The sequence below is a fragment of the Scyliorhinus canicula genome, chromosome 7 (assembly GCF_902713615.1).
Source record: "Scyliorhinus canicula chromosome 7, sScyCan1.1, whole genome shotgun sequence".
In the NCBI taxonomy this organism is placed as follows: domain Eukaryota; kingdom Metazoa; phylum Chordata; class Chondrichthyes; order Carcharhiniformes; family Scyliorhinidae; genus Scyliorhinus; species Scyliorhinus canicula.
In genome coordinates this window covers 60,512,004-60,535,374 of record NC_052152.1, presented here as the reverse complement: position 1 = coordinate 60,535,374, position 23,371 = coordinate 60,512,004, and the positions used below count along the sequence as shown (strand labels likewise).

The 23,371-nt window shown below is 44.5% G+C and overlaps 1 protein-coding gene across 8 annotated transcripts in view; it reads right to left on the bottom strand.

The window, feature by feature from the left end:
* The window catches only part of bcor (BCL6 corepressor), a 381,173-nt gene that overhangs the window by 71,207 nt on the left and 286,595 nt on the right, over window positions 1–23,371 (bottom strand). For all 8 annotated transcript variants that reach the window (XM_038802129.1, XM_038802122.1, XM_038802121.1 and 5 more), the window contains one exon: window positions 9,758–9,885. In XM_038802129.1, the coding sequence (XP_038658057.1) occupies window positions 9,758–9,885 (128 nt within the window). The remainder of the gene's footprint in view (window positions 1–9,757; window positions 9,886–23,371) is intronic.

Sequence of the window (23,371 nt, the reverse complement as noted above, 5' to 3'; positions counted from 1 at the left end):
CTTTGACAGTACGTCCAAAGGTACCTTCCAAAACTCTCTCAACCTCAGACATGCCCAAAATATATGCACATGGTTCGCTGGGCCCCCCACACACATCTATCATCCACCCCCAAGAAGAACCAACTCATCCTAGACACAGCCATGTAGACTCAATGCACCACCTTAAATTGGATAAGACTTAGCCTAGCAGACGACAAGGGCGTATTCACCCTTCACAGAGCTTCCCTCTACACTCCGGCCCCCAATGCCTTCCCCAACATGTCCTCCCTAATTTCATTCTCGGACAGAAGTTTATCCTGTAGCACCGAGGGCGGCAACGCCAGAAAGGATGGCATCTCCTTTCTAATAAAGTAACCTGCAGATCCCTGAACCTAGTCCCCTTTGGTCACTGGTACGTCGCCTCATGTTCTTCCTCGTATGCTAACGTTTCCCAAATGAACAAATCCCGGAAGTACTCTAATCCTACCTGCGCCATGCCCGGAAACTCACATCCAGTCCAAAGTGCCGTCGGCAATGGTTCCAAACCCTCAGTGCTGACCGCCTCTCTCCCCCACTCCCATCCGCTGCTCCCTCTCCAAGAACATGCTCCTCACTTACATAGCCTTCCCTGGCCACACAAACCTCAAAATTAACCCATTCACCTAAAAAAGGACCTTCGGGACAGATATTGGGATGTTTTGAAATACAAACAAAACCTTCAACAGCATGGTCATCTTCACCATCTGCACACGCCCCACAAAAGACAACAGAAGCACGGCCCACCTCCTGAATTCCGCCTTCACCCCCCTCCACTAACCGCGCCAACATCAGTTTGTGCTGCTGGGCCCAACTCCACGCCATCTGTATACCAAGATAGCGAAAGTTTGTCCCCACCAACCGAAGCAGCAATTACCCCAGCCTCCTCCCCTGTCCCACTCATTAATTGGGAACACATCGCTTTTCCCATATTCAGCTAGCTCCCCGAAAAGCTGCCAAACTCACCAAGAATCCCCATGATCCTATCAAAGCTCCCAACCATGTCCAAAATATACAACAGAAGGTCATCTGCGTACAAACAAACTCAGTGCTCGCCCCCTCCCCCCTCAACCCCTCTCCACCCCCCAAGCACCACTGCCAATGTCTCTATCACCAGAGCAAAGAACAGTGGGGAGAGCGGGCACCCCTGCCTCGTTTCCAGTGTAACCCAAAGTAATCTGAACTAACCTTGTTTGTCCGAACACTCGCCCTAGGCACCTTGTACAGCAGCCAAACCCAATCCACAAACCCCTGCCCAAACCCGAACCGACCCATCACCTCCAACAGATACACCCATTCAATCTGATCGAACACCTTTTCCGCGTCCATTGCCACCACCACTTCTACTTCTCGGCCTTCCGAAAGCATCATCATAACAATAAGCAGCCGCCATAGATTCGCCGACGGCTGCTGCCCCTTACCTAACCCCATCTGGACCTCTCCTATCACCCGAGGCATGCAATCCTCTATCCATGAAGCCAGCACCGTCACCAAAAACTTTGCATCTTCATTTAACAGAGAGATCTGGCGGTATGATCCACATTGCTCTGGGTCTTTGCCCTTCTTTAAAATGAGTGATATAGAGGCCAACTGCAGGATGGGGTGGGGTGGGGTGGGGTGGGGTGGGGTGGGGTGGGGTGGGGTGGGGTGGGGTGGGGTGGGGTGGGGGGGCTGCCCCCCCCCCCACCCCCCCAATACTATCGATTCAACTGGGGCCCCAGCTCTATCCGGCTCAGGGGCTTTCCCCGCCTGCATCGCCCCCACGCAATCCATCACCTCTCTCAGCCCAATCCGGGCCCCCAATCCCTGCAGCTTTTCCTGCTCAATCCTTGGAGACTCCAACCTGTCCAAAAACTGTCTCATCCCTTCATCCCCCACCAGAGGCTCCGAGTTATACAACCTCCAATAGAAGGCTTCAGAACCCTCCATTCACCCGCTTTGGCTCCGATACCACTGTGCCTCTCTCATCCATCACCCTTTCCAACTCTCTCGTCGCCGCCTGCTTCCTCTAATTAAAAAATATTTTTATTAAAGGCATTTTGTGTATATATACATAGAAAAATCATAAAACCACAGATAGAAAAACACAGGCCAACTACAACCTTTAAAAACGAGCTCACAACACTCCACGCCCCCTTAGTTTTTCCCCCTTCTCCCCCCCCAAAGCAAAGAAAGATCATGAAAAAACCCTACCCCCCACCCACTGCTAACGTCTTAGAAGTCAATAAATGACTTCCACCCGTCGCCTGCTTCCTCAGCTGATGCGCAAGCATCATACTCGCTTTCTCCCCATACTCATAAACCACCCCTCTGGCTCTATGATGTTGTGCTATTGCCTTTCCCGTGGACACCAGCCCAAACTCCATCTGAAGCTTCTGCCTTTCCTTTAGTAATGCCTCCTCAGCTGCCACCGAATATCTTCGGTCCACCCTCAGAATGTCCTCCACCAACCTCAGCCTCTCAAGTCCGTTCTGCTCTCTCCCTGTAAGCCCAAAACAATATAAATTCCTCCCTACCCGCCACCTTCAGCACCTCTCACAGCGTGGAGGCAGAAACCTCCTCCGTATTATTTGGCTCCACATGATTTCAGTTGGCCACCCTCACCCTCTCGCAAACTCCCTTGTCTGCCAGTAACCCCACATCGAACCTCCACTGTGGCCACTGAGCCTCACCTTGCACCACCCAGTGTGGCACGTGGTCTGAGACCACAATTGCCAAATACTCGGATCCAAACACCCGCACCACCAACGCCTTGCCTAAAACAAAGAAATCAATCCGGGAGGACACGGGGTGCACGTATAAGAAGTAAAAAAAACTCCTTTGCCCGTGGCTTCTCAAATGCACCCCCCATACGCTGCATAAACATCAATAACTTGCTCGCCGTAGCTGAAACCTTCAGGGACCTAGGGAACGACCAGTCCAACCCAGTATCCAGAACCATATTAAAATCTCCCCCCACAATCAGCTGATGAGTGTCCAGGTCTGGAATCTTCTCTTGAACAGCCTCAAGAACCACATCATCCCAATTTGGGGCATATACATTCACTAGCACCACCTCTAGCCTCCCGCTAGCCATCAACCTGCCCCCAGGATCGGTTATAATACTGCCAACCTCAAAGGCCACCCTTTGGTTGACCAGCACCGCCACCCCCCTCATTTTCATATCCAACTCCGAGTGGAACACAAGTCCCACCCAGCCCTTCCTCAGTTTTGTGTGGTCCCCCAGCTTCAGGTGCATCTTCTGAAGAAACACAACGTCCGCCTTCAAACTCCTTAAATGTGCAAAAACGCACAACCGTTTGACCGAGCCATTTAAACCCCGAATGTTTCACGTAATCAACCGGGTCAAAGGGGCTCCCACAGACCAGACCCCCCCTCCCCCCCTCGATCAGCCATATCCTCTCTTTAGTCAGTACCCCCAGATCCACACCTCACTCATCCCCGGGCCCTCCCCAAGATGTCTGCCGCCATCTCCTCTTAATCAACTGCCCCACATTAACGCCACCCACATCAGCATCTCAGCATCCCTCCCCACCCTCCTCACTCCCTCCCCTCCCCCCAGCGACAATGACAAAGAAAACCAAACCATCCCTCCCCCTTCTCTACTCCTTACTCAGGTCGAACCCCCACTTCACTCCTGTTAACTAGCTAACCAGCTGGCATGGTGGCCCCTACTCGAGGCCGCCGCATACCCCCCTTTCCCACCACCATCCTTCACCTGCAAATCCGCAAAACCAGTAAGAAAAAGAACACACGCACCCACTCTGCACCCATATTCGCCTACCCCCTGCCCCACAACCGCTCTTCACTTGCAAATCCCCAGAATCTGTAAAAACCAAAAAAACACACTCACCCACTCCATTAAATACAACATTCCGCCCGCTGTGTAAAGTCACATTCCTGCACTTTAGCATCTTCAAAGTTCAATGTCCTCATACATTTCCAAATCCACGGTCCCTCATAAAATCACTTGCCTCCTCCAGCTTATCAAAATAAAACTCTTGATTCTGGTGCGTGATCCACAGACGAGCAGGATACAACACCCCAAACTTCACTCCTTTCTTGCAGAGGGCATCCTTGATCGGATTATAACCAGTTCACATCTTGGCCAACTCTGCACCCAGGTCCTGGTAGATCCTCAGCATGTTTCCTTCCCAGGTGCACTTTTTCATTTGCTTGGTCCACTTCAGTAGCGTCTCCTTATCAAAAAACCATTCAGCCGCACCACCATCGCCCTCGGCGACTCTCCTGCCTTCAGACTCCTCCCCAGCGTCCTGTGCACTTGATCCACCTGAGGGAGACGGTCACTGACATCCCCTCCCCCACCAACGTCTCAAACATGCTACATACGGTGCGGCCTGCGAACCTTCAATCCCCTCAGGCAGTCCCAGAATCTGGAGATTCTGTCTCCTGGAACAGTTCTCGAGGTCCTCCAACCTTCTACCTCAACCTCTTATGGCTATCCAGTATGAGCACCTCCAGCGAGGCCAGCCGGTACTCAAGCTCCCCCACCGACCCCTCCACCTTGTGGAGTGCCAGACCCAGCACCTCCAGCACATGTGTATGCATGTGGTGGGAGGGGTTGCAACAATTGTCCTAGGTGATTTACCTGATGAGATAGTGACAATCTCCTATTGCCCGTCCAAGTTGAACAAATGAGAAAGTGAAAATTACAAGAATCAAAATAACCAAATACATTTCAGCATATTTATTTATCAGAAACCTTCATAAATATGGACAAAATATTAAGAATAGTCTAGAAACCACGGCTACATGTAAAGCTCTCTAAAATGTTGTTGAAGTACACTTCCTACAGCTCATGTTTAGATTCATTTTGCTTAGAGGCTGGGAATGTCCTACCCATCTGTACAAATAATTTTGGCACAAATGAAACAAAAACATATCACATACTAAAACATATGGTAAATTGTTTGCTCAAGTGTTTCATTTTCATATGCTTATTTTATTTTAACATTGTCAGAGCAATTTCCAGTAGACATCAAATAACGGCAAGGAATTTTAGGCAAATCCATTGTGTTTGCCCACCAGTGTCCCACACAGTGTAATTTCAGGGTTTAAGTAAACTAAACCAAAATCAAACTAGTTCCACAAATTACATGCTAGGCGATTATCATTATACATACACAAATTTGCAAAATGTAAATCTCTTACGCACTTACAGATGCTTCAAGTTAGGATCTCTTGCTGGCTTTGCATGTTGCCTGACCCTTTTGCACTATTTGTCTACGTTGAGGAGCATTCCTCAATATCAGATAACTAATGTATTGTATGTAAATAAGCTGAATGCAAACAAGCATGGACAAGTTTCTGTAGATGCTTACTCGAAACAGTTTGCATCCACATTCACAAGCAGTTATCACTTCTTGAAAATATTTGGGTAACTAGGATGAATTTTATAAATTGATTCATTTGGATTTGAAGAGGAAGCTAACTATGTAATCCTACACAATAAACCAAGATGTCTAAATATGAAATTTAGCTATCACTCCTCCATTTCATGCAAGTAAACAAAATATAATCTCTGCATGTGTAGGAGTTGAATAATAGCAATTTCTGTGGCATTCTGTGCTCATAACAAGAATTACACTCTCCTGCTTAACAATGGCGTGCCATAAATGACTCCCCATGTTAAATGGCCCGGACTTTGTAGTTAGCAGCAAAGTGAAGGCACTCACCCCTGACCTTGAAGAAAACTTCCCACAAAGATCTAACAAGTTTTGTGGCACAGATTTCACTTTTCCCAACACTCATTTCATCTGGCATTAGCCATGAGGATCTCTAGCCTGCTTATTTCATGAAGCAGGCTAAGTAGCCAATCACGTTGAAGTTTCAGGCAGCAAACCAAAAGGTAAAAAGGTTTTATCAGTCACTTTTTATAATCCGACAGAAAGCAGGAGGATTGGGAAAGGGGAAAGAGAATATGAATGCAAACTAGAGAGGAATATATAAAGGCAGACTGGAAAAGCTTCTTTAAGTATGTGAAAAGAAAAAGATTACATGGACCCAGGTGGGAACAGGAGACTTTATGGTGGAGAACAGTGAAATGGCAGAGAAACTAACAGTTACTTTCTTTGTATCTGTCTTCACGGAAGAAAATACAGAAAATCTCCCAGAAGTACTAGGCGACCAAAGGACGCCTGAGGAAACTGTTAAAATACTATTAGTAAAGAGCCAGGACTTGAAAAGTTAACTCAATTGAAGGTTGATAAATTTCCTGGACCAGATCAACTTCATCCCAGAGTTTTGAAGGAAATGGTTAGACAGATAGTGGATGCATTAGACGTTATCTTTCAAAATTCTATAGATTCTAGAAAAGTTTCTGCAGACTGGAAGTAGCAAATGTAACCTCACTATTTAAAAAGGAAGAGGGAGAATGGAGAACAACAGACCCGTTTGTTTGGCATCAGTAGTAGCTAAAATGTTAGAATCTATTATAACTGGACAGTTAGAAAAGAATGGTAAAATTGAGCAGAGTTAACAGGGATGCATGAAAGGGAAATCATGTTTGACGATCTTGTAGGAGTTTTTTGAGGATACTGTTTCAAACATTGCTAAAATAAGATATGTCGAAGCTTTTCATCTTGCACTCATTAGGACAATTTGCAAGAGGACTGATACGTATGGGGAGAACAATGATTTATACTTTATGAGAATTAAGTGTTAACTTGTTGGCAAGTAGACTCTGATTAGTAGAGGCGTTGCCATGGATAAAACACAGGTGACTGCCAGTTAACTGCCAAGCATTGTTTGAAATTTAAATCAGGCAGTTTGACCATGAATGGTCAAAGCATTGCTCTGAGGAATGAATCAACAAATGGCAGTCACTTAGTTTGTTTATCTTAAACAGACACAATGTGGGTACATACTATTTCCGTCTCCAAAGAACAGGCCCTGTGTATTAATTTATGTAACTTCCAGCACACAGAAATGTGCCACACTGCAAGCCCGACTTACAATCTTTAGTTGGTTATCAGCATAATTCTTATTCAGAAAATGTTGTCCAACTGCGGAATCACATCTAATGTCGAACACTGTGTTTTGAGTTTCCACACATGGGCTGGTTGGGTGCGGTCTGTACCTTGCCCGTTCGGACTGCTGTTTGATGCAATCCGCCAGTCTTTGGGATGTATGGCCTACATATCTATCATCACACTAGCACTGAAATTAATATACCATATTACTCATTTGCGTGACAGGCACAGCACCTTTTTGGCCTGACAGCGGCATACTGTTAGTGGTGAATATCACTCACGTTGCTATTGCATGGCAACAGTGTGAAACAGCTGGCTTCACCTGTTACTTAAATGTGGAAGGTACCTTGCCCTTCTGGGCTAGTCTGAGGTAGACTGGGCACTTTTCAGGGTTGAAAGTAATGGCCTTTGGCCCATCCATGAGTCTGCGTGATATGGTATGAAGATATTGGTAGAAAAGACAAGGCGGCAGAATGTTTCTTCGATAGTGAGAGTATGGCAAGTCTGGATGTCCAAAGCGACCTGGGTGTCCTGGTTTGTGAGTCACTAAAATTTAGTATGCAGGTACAGCAAGCAGCTAGGAAGGCAAATGGTATGTTGGCCTTCATCGCAATTTGAATACAGAGTGAAGGAGTCTTGCTGCAGTTGTGTAGATCCTTGCTGAGATCTCAACTCGACCATTGTGTACAGTTTTGGTCCCCTCATCTAAGGAGAGATATACTTGCAATGGAGGGAGTGCAACAGAAACTGACCATATTCATTTCTGGGATGGAGGGCTGTTTTATGAGGAGAGATTGGGGGTTTGTATTTGTAGGAATTTCAAGAATGAAGAGTGACCTCATTGAAATGTACAAAATTCTTGCAGGGGCAAGGTAAATGAAGATAAAATATTTCCCCTGACAAATGAGTCTAAAACCAGGGGACATAATCTCAGGCAAGGGATAGACCATTTAAAACTGAGAAGAAAAGGAATTTCTTCACTCATAAGGTGGTGAATCTTTGGAATTTGTTACCTCAGAGGGCTGTGGATGGTCAGTCATTGAGCATGTTCAAAACAGAAACTGATAGGGTTTCTGGAGACCAATGACATCAAGGGATAAAAACAAAGGGACTCAAAACAAGTGATGAGGAAGACACACAGTCCACAGAGGGATATAGACAGTTTAAATGAGTGGGCAAAAAGTTGGCAGATGGAATATAATACAGGAAAATGTGAAGTTATGCACTTTACTAGGAAGAATAAAAGAGCAGAATATTATTTAAATGGAGAAAGATTGCAGAAAACTGGAGAACAGAGGGGCCTCACGGTAGCATGGTGGTTAGCATCAATGCTTCACAGCTCCAGGATCCCAGGTTCGATTCCCGGCTGGGTCACTGTCTGTGTGGAGTCTGCACGTCCTCCCCGTGTGTGCGTGGGTTTCCTCCGGGTGCTCCGGTTTCCTCCCACAGTCCAAAGATGTGCGGGTTAGGTGGATTGGCCATGCTAAATTGCCCATAGTGTAAGGTTAATGGGGGGATTGTTGGATTACGGGTATACGGGTTACGTGGTTTTAAGTAGGGTGATCATTGCTCGGCACAACATCGAGGGCTGAAGGGCCTGTTCTGTGCTGTACTGTTCGATGTTCTAGAAGGATTTGGGTGTCCTCGTGCATAAATCACAAAAAGCTAGCATGCAAGTTCAGCAGGTAATATGGAAGGCAAATGGAATGTTGTCCTTTAATTCAAAGGGAATAAAAATAGGGGAATCTTGCTACAGCTAATCAAAGCACTAGTTAGGCCACACACCTGGAATACTGCAAACAGTTTTGGTCCTCTTAACGAAGCACACTGACATTGGAGGCAGCACAGAGAAGGTCATTTATCCTTGTGGGAGAGTCCAGGAACAGAGGGCATAATCTCAGAGTAAAGGGTCGCCCATTTAAGACAGCGATGAGAAAGTATTTCTTCTCTCAGAGGGTAGTATGTGGAATTCCTTACCGCAGAGGGCTGAAGAGGCTGGGTTGTTAAGTATGTTGAAGGTTGAGATAGACAGATTTTTAATCAGTAAGCGAATCAAGGGCGATAGGATAAGGTGAAAAACTGGAGTTGAGGATTATCACATCAGATTAGTCATGATCTCATTGAATGATGAAGCAGATTCGATAGGCTTTTACAGATATGGAGATGGCATGGGAAAGTGGTGTTGATGTAGATGACCAGTCATGATCTAATTGAATGGTGAAACAGGCTTGATGGGCTGAATAGCCTACTCCTGTTCCATACAAATGGGGTTAAGGTAGAAGCTGAAATCTCAAACATATAAGAAAAGAAACTATGGAATTTTTGGCAAGAAATGGAGAAATCTGACTTTCCACAAATAGTATTAGTTTTTCAGGGCCAGAGAGATTGCGCAACTGGAATTATGAATTAGGATGCTATAAAAAAAACAGGATACATCTTATTCAACAATGTGCAACATTTTAAAATGCTTTTTAACAGTGTAAAAACTGGAGGTTCATGTCAAATCAGTGATTTCTAGTTGGTTTCTTTCCGTGAGAACATCAACAGCACACCCTGTGGAGAAATATGGAAACACTGACAGCAATATTTGGATACCTGTGTTTAACTGTTCATGTAGAACATCAGAATATGCTGTCAGTTTTACAGAGTAATGACGACGACTGTGGACAGATTTACCATCAGTACAATGGCAAATTCCAAGACAAAAAGTAGTTTTACTTAGTACCATGCAAAAACGTAAGTGGTCTTACCCATCTTCATTAATTCCACACATGCGGACCCTATCCGTACTCATCCAGCTGTGAAGGTTACCGTACAGGGGGGTTGCAGACAGCATGACGTCTTTTTGATTGGTGTGTCCCTTCTCCACAATTTTATTCTTTAATTAAAAAAAACATTATTAATATATAAATCTATATTAAACACCTTTTTTACATAAATAATAGATGTATGATTTTAATTGTGATAAAATCCATATGTATTTGGACAAGTGTTTTTTAAAATAAATTTAGAGTACCCAATTCTTTTTTTCCCAATTAAGGAGCAATTTAGCGTGGCCAATCCACCTATCCTGCACATCTTTGGGTTGTGGGGATGAGACCCACGCAGACACAGGGAGAATATGCAAACTCTACACAGACAGTGACCCAGGGCTGGGACCGAACCTGGGTCCCTAGCACTGTGAGGCAGCAGTGCTAACCACTGCGCCACCATTGTTTTAAGTAATTACATGTTGCATTTCATCTACTTTTCCAATTTAATACTGGAAAAGTTAAAGTTTAAAAATATTAATCAGTCAGGGTTAAACATCTTAGTATGTAATGGTCCAGGATAACAGTTTGGAATGGCATGTATTCCATCCTAGTATCTTTAAACTATAAGAAACAATAAATAATGTAAATAATTGTACATTTAAAGTCTTCATTAGAAGTTGCTATATTAATGATCGCAGTCCTCAGACCGCATCATTAATATTACTGGTTATAAACGGCAGTATTTTAATTTGTGTCTGGCAAGTGATCATTAATATCCCTTTGATCTACAAAAATCAGTGTTGCAGTTTATAATCAATACCACATTAAATTATTTTAAGTAGGATAAGACATTTATTCAAAAGTGCATGTGGGCGGCATGGTGGCTCAGTGGTTAGTACTACTGCCTATGGCGCTGAGGACCCGGGTTCGATCCCAGCCCCGGGTCACTCTCTGTGTGGGTTTCACCCCCACAACCCAAAGATGTACAGATTAGGTGGATTGGCCATGCTAAATTGTCCCTGAATTGTAAAAAAAATTAATTGGGTAGTCTAAAAAAAATTTTTTTAAAACAAGTGCATAAGATGGCTTTCCCACAAGTCATTGTCAGTTGCAAAATTATTCAAAACAATTGTGTGCTTGTACTCAGTGCCACATATGTGGTCAATAACTGACATACTTCCTCTCTGCAAAAGCCAAAGGAAGCAGCCTGTTGAACCAAAATTTCACTGCAAGCATACATGCTCATTTCAGATGTTTAACGTATTTGTTCTAATTTTATATTGCTAAATAACACTTAACAGCATATAATGAACACAATGCCAATTTTGTGTGAAATAGTGAAGACTTTATCAGGAATGATTTATGCAATTTCGTTCAGACATTTCAGAAACAGTATTCAGCAACTTCTTGTGCAATTTCCATCAGAGATCTGCCACGGTTTTGTGGAGTTTACACCAAGGACCAACATTTACCCACGTGCAATTGGAAATCTAGTTGATTTTTATACTCCTTAATATAGGGGCGTTAGATCAATACATACTCTAGGGATCCTGCATCAACTCCATTGTCACTTGGCTAAACTAGAGTAAATTCAGCATCGGCCTAGGATCCAACTTGGTGTCCCCCTGTGTCCCCAAAGAATGCTCATCAGACAAAACAATTTTCCAAAGACAAATGTATTTTTAATTAATGTATTTTTAATTCTCTTCTTCTGTTTTTTGGTGTTGAGGAAGGCCTGATAGGAGTGGATGTTGGGAAATCAGCCTGTCCCTCTTCAGATAATGAATGGAATCTTAAGCATCCAACTTAAGCACTAGCACTAAACACTACTACCCAAATACTGTCAGCCTAGGCTGTTTGTCATTTGGAGTAAGGCTCGATCTCTTCATCATCTGTCAGATGGAGAGAAGATAATGCCAAATGGATATCTCCAAAAATACTTGAAAGTTCACTTGACGGAAGTTGAGGGGCGACAGCGGTCTACAAGATATGAGGGGAATGGATAGAGTGGATGGGCAGGCACTCTTTACCAGTGTGGAGGGGTCAGTCACAAAGGGGCATAGGTTTAAGGTCCGTGGGGCAAAGTTTAGAGGAGATGTGTAAGGCAAGTTTTTTTTTTTACACAAAGGATGGTGACTGCCTGGAATGCGCTGCCAAGGGAGGTTGTGGAAGCAGATACATTAACAGCGTTCAAAAGGCATCTCAACAAATACTTGGATAGGATGGGTATAGAGGGATATGGCACTAAGGAGTGCTGAGGGTTTTGGCCAAGTATCATGGTGGTATCATGACCGGTACAGGCCTGGAGGGCCGAAGGGCCTCTTATTCTTTGTTCTAAGATTCATAAGTGTCCTCTCCTAATTGATAAATATATCAAGTGGATAGTTGAGCTATATGAGCAGGGGTGTCATTGGGAATAAAAATTTGTGTGTGTCCCAATTTATGTTAGATGGATTATGCTCTGACTGTTGGAATCCTCCAATTCTACGTTGCTTTAGTATTAAAAACTACAGTTGCTAGCAGGGCTGGGTGGGAATAAGTTAGCTGGTGGCCACTTGCTGCCAAGCATCCATTGTTATCACACTAGCTCATTTTACCGTGTTATTTTGGTGAGCTATCTCATCCTACGTTGTAGGACTGCCCTACTCCATGTGCTTCTAATGTACTAAAATCATCAATGGCACCCAACATATGGATGGATGACTATTGTGTCCACTAAAAGAGACTAAAACAAATTGTTTGTTTATTGAACAAGAAACTATTTACACGTTGTACGCAGGTCCCAGTCAGGACTTCTCTACTCAGTGCCCACTCGGACTGAGCTTTTATACATAGTACTCATGGCTCCACTGATGGGGCCCCCACCCTTCAACAGGGAAACCCATACTCAGCAAGACTCATGGGGAGACTAATTGGTCCGACACCGTAGGTCTCGTGCGGATTATAAGAATGACCATCCGGCAATTTTTATTATTGCTGACAGTTCCTCGATCACAGCAACCCTATGACTACTGTCACAAAGTTAACAGGCTTTAAATCAAAAGAATGAAGGAGCTGGTCATCAAAATTGACTGCACTTATTTCTGCAACTACATCCATCCAGCTTTGTTCCGACTGCACCCCTGTCCAATTGATACTGAAAACAACCTTCTAATAAATTTGTGGAAACTTAGTGGTCACTCAGGCTCAAATCTGGATGGGCCTAGACACTAGTTGATGGGCTGTGATGGGCAAACCTGATTACACCTCTGCCATATGGACCAGTAATGTTTCCAGGTTGATCTTCAGTTCATACGTTGGTTGCAACACCCTGGTTCAGGAAGAAAGATCAGTGCTTCTAATTGTGAGCCAGCAGCTCCTGCTGCAATGCACACTAGGGACATTGGGTATGTGTGACGTTGCTGTGTGGAATAGTTTTGCTGCACTCAGCATTAAGGTGAACAAATGAATAATGGGAGCTTGTGCAAGGTATTGTCTGACACTATGTCCCACAGAAGAAGTTGATGCCTTCCTGAGAATGAAGATACTTTAACCAGCTTTTAAAAAACAATGTATGCCCCATTCTTAGCACTGTTGCTTCACAGCGCTAGGGTCCCAGGTTCGATTCCTGGCTTGGGTCACTGTCTGTGCAGAGTTTGCACGTTCCCCCAGTGTCTATTTGGGTTTCCTCCAGGTGCTCCGGTTTCCTCCCACAAGTCCCGAAAGACATGCTGTTAGGTAATTTGGACATTCTGAATTCTCCCTCAGTGTACCCGAACAGGCACCGGAGTGTAGCAACTAAGGGATGTTCACAGTAATTTCATTGCAATGCTAATGTAAGGCTACTGGTGACAATAATAAAGATTATTATTCAATGGTAGGACAGTAAATATGGACAAAGTTGCCTCCATAGGCACCAAGAACTATCGAAAGAATTTGACAACATAAGCATTGGCAGAAAGGCTGCCATCTTTTACTGTGGCCTAACTATTGGCCAGCCTGTCCAGAGTGGGCCATCAGTGCAATTTCTCCTTCACTGGCCATTCAGGACCATCTTCAACCATGACAAAGTAAAGGTAAGGAGAAATAAAATTCCAACCTGCAGCGCGAAAGCAGTTTTTAATGGTGTTATTCTAATACGTTGAAATCCACCCACAGTACGAGTAGAGGCTGATTCCAAGATACTGAGAGCCTATGGCAATGTTGTAGAACTACTTCAAGAAGTGCTGTGGGCACTGATAGGGAGGAGTTAGTGAACTTGGCAGTGTGAGGGAACTAAATTAACATTGATTTACTGTTATTAACCCAGTCTGCTTCTTGGATCTTGGCATTTTAACTGTGCATGTTAATTCAGCTCCTTCACACTGTTGGGCTAAGTATCGTCTCCTAGCCTCCCCAACGATTTCATCAGCACTCAAATGTTTCAATAAAAATTAAACTCAACAGAGATTAACAGAAACAAATAGAAGGATGTTGAACTAAAATGTCTGCAACAAATATGTCCTCCTTAAAACGGATTTTTGTAAAAAATAAAGAACAAGGAACATTTACACTAAATTCTGAGTAAACCCTTCAGATTTAAAACTCTTCCCCATACATTTGAAAATGGTCTCTGCTAATAATAATAATCTTTATTAGTGTCACAAGTAGACTCACATAAATGAAATTACTGTGAAAATCCCCTAGTCTCCACACTCCGGCACCTGTTCGGGTACACAGAGGGAAAATTCAGGATGTCCAATTCACCTAACAGCACATCTTTCGGGACGTGGGAGGAAACCAGAGCAACCGGAGGAAACCCACGCAGACACCGGGAGAACGTGCAGACTCCGAACAGACAGTGAGCCGAGCCGGGACTCTGGAGCTGTGAAGCAACAGGGCTAACCACTGTGCTGCCATGCCGCCGGACACAGCTGATCTTCATGGGATTTCAGGCCACTGCTAAGTTGGTCAGGCCCCAAGGTAACACGAGTGAATGCCTCACGCTATTATGAAATGAGACTCCATTGCACGGTAGCACAAGGGGGGCAGCATGGTAGCATATTGGTTAGCACAATTGCTTCACAGCTCCAGGGTCCCAGGTTCGATTCCCGGCTTGGGTCACTGTCTGTGCAGAGTCTGCACATTCTCCCCGTGTATGCGTGGGTTTCCTCCGGGTGCTCCGGTTTCCTCCCGCAGTCCAAAGATGTGCAGATTAGGTGGATTGGCCATACTAAAATGTCCCTTAGTGTCCAAAATTGCCCTTAGTGTTAGTTGGGATTACTGGGTTATGGGATAGGATGGAGGTGTGGGCTTGGGTAGGGTGCTCTTTCCAAGAGTCAGTGCAGACTCGATGGGCCAATGGCCTCCTTCTACACTGTAAATTCTATGAAATTTCAGACATCAATCTTGACCAACTCAAACCCCAATCTTCCAGGTCCACAGCAGCCTAAGCAACTGTCCCCAAAAGGAATCACGGCGCGGTGGCGCAGTGGTGAGCTCTGCTGCCTCACGGCACCGAGGACCCAGGTTCGATCCCAGCCCTGGGTCACTGCCCGTGTGGCGATTGCACGTTCTCCCCATGTCTGCATGGGTCTCACCCCCATAACCCAAATATGTGCAGGGTAGGTGGATTGGCCACGCTAAATTGCCCCTTAATTGGAAAAAAAAATCGGGTACTCTAAATGTATTTATTTATTTATTAATTATTTTTATTCAAACTTTTTGTCAAAAACATAATTTTTGCATAACTGTGTGCAACCATTAACATAACAAAATAAAATAAAAGTTAACCATATATACAAAAGAAAAGAGCAATACAACGTAATGAATCCCCCCCCCCCCCCCCTCTCCCTGGGACGCTGCTGCTGCTGAACATTACTGCTCTCCTAGAAAGTCGAGGAACGGCTGCCACCTCCGAGAGAACCCCGCCATGGACCCTCTCAAGGCAAACTTTATTTTCTCGAGACTGAGAAACCCAGTCATGTCGCTAACCCAGGTCTCTACACTCGGGGGCTTTGAGTCCCTCCACATTAAAAGGATCCATCTCCAGGCTACCAGGGAGGCAAAGGCCAGTACGTCGGCCTCTTTCGCTTCCTGAACTCCCGGATCGTCTGACACACCAAAGATCGCTATCTCTGGACTTGGCATCACCCGCGTGTCTAAGATCTTGGACATTGCCTTAGCAAAACCCTGCCAGAATCCCTTAAGAGCTGGGCATGCCCAGAACATATGGACATGATCTGCAGGGCTTCCCACACACCTCGCACATTTATCTTCAACCCCAAAGAGCTTGTTCATCCTGGTTGCCGTCATGTGTGCCCGGTGGACCACCTTAAACTGAATTAAGCGAAGTCTGACACGATGAGGAGGAATTGACCATGTTTATGGCATCTGCCCACAGGCCCGCATCTAGCTCCCCGCCTAGCTCCTCCTCCCATTTGCCCTTAAGTTCCTCCACTGGGGCTTCCTCCGCCTCCTGAAGTTCCTGGTGCTAAATTTATTTTTAAAAAGGAATCACTAGGCGTCACTTAAAAAGGCCAAACAAATGTTCCAGCAGTGGTGTTCTGCTTGCTTCCACACAAATCAGCCCATTCCACAGTCTCCATCCTAGACTTTTCTCTGGCCCTCAACATTACCTGAAATTTCTAAGACTCGACAACTTAGATTTAGTTTTTATTTGTTCATGGGATATGGAAAACACAGCAGTTATTGCCCATCCCCAACTGTCCTAGAATAGGTAGTGGTGAGCTGCCTTCTTGAACTGCTGCGGTTCTGGTGGTATAGGTACACGGACAGTGTTTTAAGTAGGGGCTTTCAGAATTTTGATCAAACAATGATGATATAGTTCCAAATCAAGGTGGTGTGTGACTTGGAAAGGCCCTTGCAAGTTGTTTGCTTGACTAATCTGTGGGATAGCTCTCCAAATTTTGGCACAAGTCCCAGATGGTAATGAGGCCTTTGCAGAGTCAACTGGGCAGACTGCACCTTTATCCTGTCCAGTGTCTAAGTCATTGCAGAGTGGTCCATTAAATTTTATTCTTATTAGAAATTTTTGTAACAGTTAAATACATTCAAGACCCTTGCAAGTCCATTTCAGAGTAACTAAGAGGCATTAACAACATTAAAGTGAATTAGATGGGTTTTAATGACAATCTCATGATTTCACATTCATCATTACTGATGGTATCTTTTTTTCCATATTTACTTAATTCACTGAATTTAAGCTCCCAAGCTGCTATGGTGAAATCTGAACTCATGTCTCTGGATCATTTATCCAGGCTGCTAGGTTACTACACCAGTAATATAAACACAAATGCTACCGAACCCTCTTATATTGGATATTGCAAAGGCTACGCGCCAACAACATCCCAGCTGAGGTGTTGAAAACGTGCGCAACAGAACTAACTGTGCCTCAAACCAAGCTGTTCCAGTGCAGCCACAACACTGGCATCTACCAGACAAAGTGAAACATTGCCCAGATTTATTCTGTCCACTAAAAGCAGAACAAATTTAAGCTAGACCTTTACCACGCCATTAGTCCATTCCCAATCATCAGCAAAGTAATCTAAAGGTGTTATTGACAGTGCTGTGAAGAACATTCACTGATGCCCTGTTTCTGCTCCGCCAGGACCACTCAGTTCCAGACCTCATTACAGCCTTGGTCCAAAAGTGGACCAAATAATTCTTACCCTCTTGGCACCTGCAACTTGCCTCATTCATTCTGATGAAATCGGTGGGAAAATTTACTATGGTCCTTGGGTGTTAATTTTTATTGCAATTGTGCCTGCTTAGGGGCACAAAAGAATGTCAGCCCCATAGTGTTTTATACCGAAAACCACTTTGGCCTAAAGAATGTTGGGAACAGCAAACCTAATAAAATTCTATGAGTTTCAGGTGATGTGGAAAGTTTTATTCAGATTAAAGCAAGTAAACATTATGTAAAATGTTTTCAGATGACTGTTGGTCAAGATAATTGAAGAATATTTGCACATACCTATAACAGGAACTCTGTTATACAAAATGGATTTTAGGACAATATATGCCTTTTTTGGTTTCCCCTCAAGCAGATATTTTAATTATACAGTCATTTAGGTAAAGGACATTACCCGGCTTCAGTGCTGCATGATTAATATTGAGGACTGCTATTTGCAAGTAAAACAGCAGGCAGCAGCATCTTCCATCATAACTACATAAATTGCAGCACTAGTCACGACTATGAAGACAATCTAACATTTAAGACACCGTAGACTCCGGGATTGCAGTAATGCTGGATCACTGGTACCTATCAAAACAAAAAATGGCCTTCCAAATGTGTGGATGTGTTAGAATAGTGGGCTATCAATAAGCTAGGATAGTGCTGGTAACTACAATATCGTTTTATGCTGTTGTGCTGAGACACTTCTACCCAACAGCAATATACTTCAACACTTTGCTTCTGAATTATTTAGCTTTATATTTTCATATGTATTTCTTTTCTTTCACTTTAGTTGCTAATATTTGTCATGAAGTCCATTGACTTTGTCTAATTGTAGCATTCAAGGTACAGGATGTTACGATGCCTGTTGCATTGGTTTATGGCTAATAACAAGGATGGGACCCTCTGGGAATGTTTTCCTGGGTCCTCAGATCAGTTCAAGGGTCAGTGAAGAACACTTCTTGAGGCAGTCAGTTTCAGAGGAGTCAACCAGCAGTGCCACAGACACAGGGAGAGAAACAGGTCCCACTTAAGCTCAAGAAAGAGCTGCAGGGAGCAGACTTTAAGTAAAGAGGACCTTTGGGGAAAAGACATCCCTTTAGAGCAGTGGTGTTCTGCTCGGCATGGCTGTAGATCTGAAAGTGCGTGTGTATAAACTAGTTTATGAGTGTACTCAGAAATCCAGGGAGGAGGGCTCTTGGAAGGCGAGACCCCGTGAGGTGGGCCATTGTTAAAGTCGTGTGAGTGGGGCGGCTTTTGGAGAGAATTCTAAGCAGAATCTTCAAAATATGGAGATTGGAAACCTTTGTGAGAAAGACAAGTTTCAACAAGATTGTTTGACTTGGTGTTTGCTGATGTCAGGGTGGGTTGTTGAAAATTCCGTGGACTATCTTGGTTGATCCATCATTTACTCTGCAGTATTGTGTTTTTGACCACAATTCGTCCATTAATTCACATGTACCTTACACTTACCCTGAATGTTATAATTTATTTTATCTTTCCGAACTAGTATAGTAAAGTTTGTTTCGGTTTGTTCAAAATTTATGGAATCGTGTTGCTTTATTCCAAAAGCCGTGTCATGAATCTCAACCTTTATCTACTTTAAACAAAATGGGTTTTTTCCCCAAAAATTTAGAATACCCAATTCATTTTTTTCCAATTAAGAGGCAATTTAGCATGGCCAATCCACCTACCCTGCACATGTTTTAGGTTGTGGGAGCAAAACCCATGCAAACACAGGGAGAATGTGCAAACTCCACATGAACAGTGACCTAGAGCCGGGATCGAACCCGAGACCTCGGCACCATGAGGCCGCAGTGCTAACCCACTGCGCCATCATGCTGCCCTTTAAACAAAATGTTATTGAGCTCTAACTGGATCCCCCCACTGGTCCCCCCTTTCCCCGGGGTCTGGCCAAGGATTGTGACTTATTTTAAGTATTTATTAAACATATCCACTTAACAGTTGTTTACAATGTTGATATTAATTTGGGAGTATCATAGTATATATTTTTAAATGTTCATTAACTATTTACGGCAGAATTTAACGGTGTTTCCCCTCCCCCACCCCACACACCAAGGTTGGTTCTGACATGGGGGAAGGGGTGGGGGGAGCATAAAACTGAATGGGTGGGGTCAGCGCCGGCCCTAGGGTTGCTGGCGCCCCGGGCAAGCTGAACTTCAGCGCCCTTCGGGGGGGGGGGGGGGGCCGAGGGGCGAGGCGGGGGCCGAGGCGGGGTGGCGGCCAGAGGGGGAGGGCGGGCGGCCGGAGGGGGGGGGGGGCGGAGGGAGCCGCCATGGGGGAGGGCGGCCACCGCGCATGCGCTTGTTGGCACCGGCCCAACTGCGCATGCGCGGGACCCGAGTCTCTGGCGCCTCTAGCACATGGCGCCCCGGGCGACTGCCCCAGTTGCCGGTACCTTGGGCCGGCCCTGGGTGGGGTTCCGCCCCAAACCCAGGCACAAATTCACACTTGGGTGGACAGGTTCTCAGGTGGGTACTGGCACTTTCACCCAAGCAGAGCGCTGCAGTGCCGCTTCTGACCACTGCATCACTGTGCTTGGCCGAGTTGAAGAGTTGCTGGCCAATCTGATTGGCTGACAGGTCTCGCCAGCAGGATTTCCTTTCAAGGGCAACTGGAATTCTTCTACACTGCAAATCAACGCTCAAGTGAGCGTGGAATGGCTGTGGGAGTTCAAGAGTCGACAGCTGCCATTAGGTGCCGATTCTCAGGATAGCGATTGTCATCATAAAAATTCGACTCTTAAAGATCATCAAACCTTATTATATAGCAATTCCTTGATGTAAAGGAAGCACTTAATGGAGCCAACACACGGGGCAGCACGGTGGCGGTGGCACGGTGGCCCTGCAGCCTCATGGCACCGAGGTCCCAAGTTCAGTCCCGGCTCTGGGTCACTGTCCATGTGAAGTTTGCACATTCTCCCCGTGTTTGTGTGGGTTTCGCCCCCACAACCCAAAAGATGTGCAGGCTAGGCGGATTGGCCACGCTAAAATTGCCCTTAATTGGAAAAAATGAATTGGGTACTCTAAAAAAAATTTTTAATAGAGCCAACACACATCCTCAGAGTAGAATGAAGAGAAATGAAAAGAAACTCATCAACTTAACAACCAGAGAGGCAATCCTATACACTGTCATTATGGTCTGTTCAAGAAAGACAGCACAGAAGCAACACATGGTAGCACAGTGATTAGCACAGTGGCTTCACAGCTCCAGGATGCCAGGTTTGATTCCCAATTTGGGTCACTATCTGTGTGGAGTCTGCATATTCTCCCCGTTTCTGTGTGGGTTTCCTCCGGGTACTCCGGTTTCCTCCCAAAGTCCAAAGATGTGCAAGTTAGGTGGATTGGCTATGCTAAATTGCCCTTAGCCTCCAGAAAGGTTAAGTGGGGTTAATGGGTTACGGGGATAGGGTGGAGGCATGGGTTTGAGTAGGGTGCTCTTTTCAAGGGCCAGTGCAGACTCGATGGGCCGAATGGCCTTCTTCTGCACTGTAACTTCTATGATTCTATGAAAGACACTGCCTAAAGACCTGGAGCTGAGAATGCTTTCAGATACAATTTGGTTGATGGAATGTGGCAGATTTATAGGGCAGTAGTTTACAAAGTAGATTACAAACAGTTTACAAAGTGGGTTAGAGGAAAGAATACACAAGATAGAAAATGTGTACGCAGCAAATCAAAGAAAAATAGATATTAGAAGTATTTTTAAGAGCTGTATCGTGCAATAGAAGCTGGAAATCTCAGAAGTAAAAGTTCTAAAATTTATGAATATAACTGGCTCACAATATTGAGATGTAAGAGCAAGCAAGTCACATTCATTTCAGATTCTACTCTATGATTACTAACTAATGCACGCTGAACTTTAGTTTTTACAACATCAGGTAGAAACACCGTGCTGAGCATTCAATTGTTAATTTAACACCCAAAAGTGCTAAATTTTGACTTTGGGTGGTGTAAAACAGCGATATTGATTCTGCCATGTATTATGCATGCCAATGCTCATAACAATTTGGGTGGATGTGTAATGAACAGCTGAATCGATGTTGCCCATTTTATGTTATCACTCAAAGTCAAACATACACCCAATGGCTTGGTGGGTCATTGCATCACATGTTGTACTACTGGCCACGCAGAAGAGAAGATGAATTATTATTTCATCTCAACTGATGTGACAAAAACAGCTTAAGAATTAACTTCAGAGCATTATTGAAATACAGGGAGTGAAGAGAAACAGTTAGGACTTCCACATCTGATTTGGCTATGCTAAATTGCCCTTAGCCTCCAGAAAGAATTTACAGTGCAGAAGGATTTACAGTACAGTGCATTCGTCCTATCGAGTCGGCACCGGCTCTTGGAAAGAGCACCCTACCCAAGGTCAACACCTCCACCCTATCTCCATCACCCTATCCCCATAACCCAGTAACCCCACCCAACACTAAGGGCAATTTTGGACACTAAGGGCAATTTATCATGACCAATCCACCTAACCTTTGGACTGTGGGAGGAAACCGGAGCACCCGGAGGAAACCCACGCACACACGGGGAGGATATGCAGACTCCGCACAGACAGTGACCCAAGCTGGAATCGAAGCTGGGACCCTGGAGCTGTGAAGCAATTGTGCTATCCACAATGCTACCGTGCTGCCCACGGTAGGTCAGGTCTGGTCAGGTCTCCAAGTTGTAAAAATGTGCACATGGAAACCTTGGCTCAGCTTTGATGTCCTCCATGATCAACTAATATCAAATGCACAGGGAAGAATTTTTCCAGTGCCGAGTTTCTCACCCTGCCACCAGAGAAGCTGGCAGGAAATCCATTCCCATAAATGCGAGCTGCCTCACAGTCATTTAATGCTCCAAGGAGGTGAAAGACAAGATTTCTGTCCATTACCAAGGACAGAAATCCCTCCACAGAAGCTATTGGCCATTCTGATTGGAGTTCCTTGAGTCAAAGTGCCAGAGCACACAGGATTCAACAAAGTCCAGGGTCACAATTGGCCACTTCGAGGCCTCAGTTGGTGTGAAGGGAGCTCTGCCCACAAGATTGAGGTTCATGCATAAAGAACAGGCACAAAGAACAGCCACAAAGTAAGCTTTTTGAAGCTGTGACATATACTCCAACAAGTCACACCTATAGTAGGAAAAGGGAAGAGGAGAAATATCAAAAGGAAATTTGGAGTGAAGAAGAAGAGTTAATTATGTATAGCAACAGATTTAAAGTTCAATCACTAAAGTACTAGATGAACAGCAATTCATCTTCTTTCATCTTACTTTCAACAGCAAACTAAAATACAAATGAAGTGGTGTTAGTTCATTCAATAGGGGGAAATGCAACCACAAGTAAAAATATATATTGCTGCCATTTTTCTGGACATACTCAGACCAAATAATGAGCTTGATCACAAAACACAATGCAGTCTTTGCAGATCGCCAAATATTCAGGTAGGAGAGCAACCGAATTGCGACTTGCTAAGCTATGCAAGCTAGCACATGTTCTTGTGCTTCAGATACAGCAATATAATTATAAAAAAAGAGGATTCAAACACACTGGAAACTAACATATGTGAATCTGCTTCCATTTGGTGCATCTCTAAGCAATATCAATAGACCATAAGTTTGAGTGCTCTGTATTTCAAGTTTATGCAGTCGCACATTACATGCTTTCAGCTGAATAGTTCCATGCAAAACAAAGGGAGGATCTGTAGCTTTATGATGAAACAATTTTTTTTTTAAAAAAGCTGTGTATCAATAAGAATTGCATCAATTAATGATAAAGATTGGTGTAGTTAGATTTGTCACGTGTACTTACGTACACGTCCAGGCAGATCGCTCCATACATGAAAACATAGAACATACGATAAATATATGAAAAATATATAAACATAGACAGTGGGTGAAGTATACGGTATACAGTGCTACAACTGTAAAGAAGATGTGTAG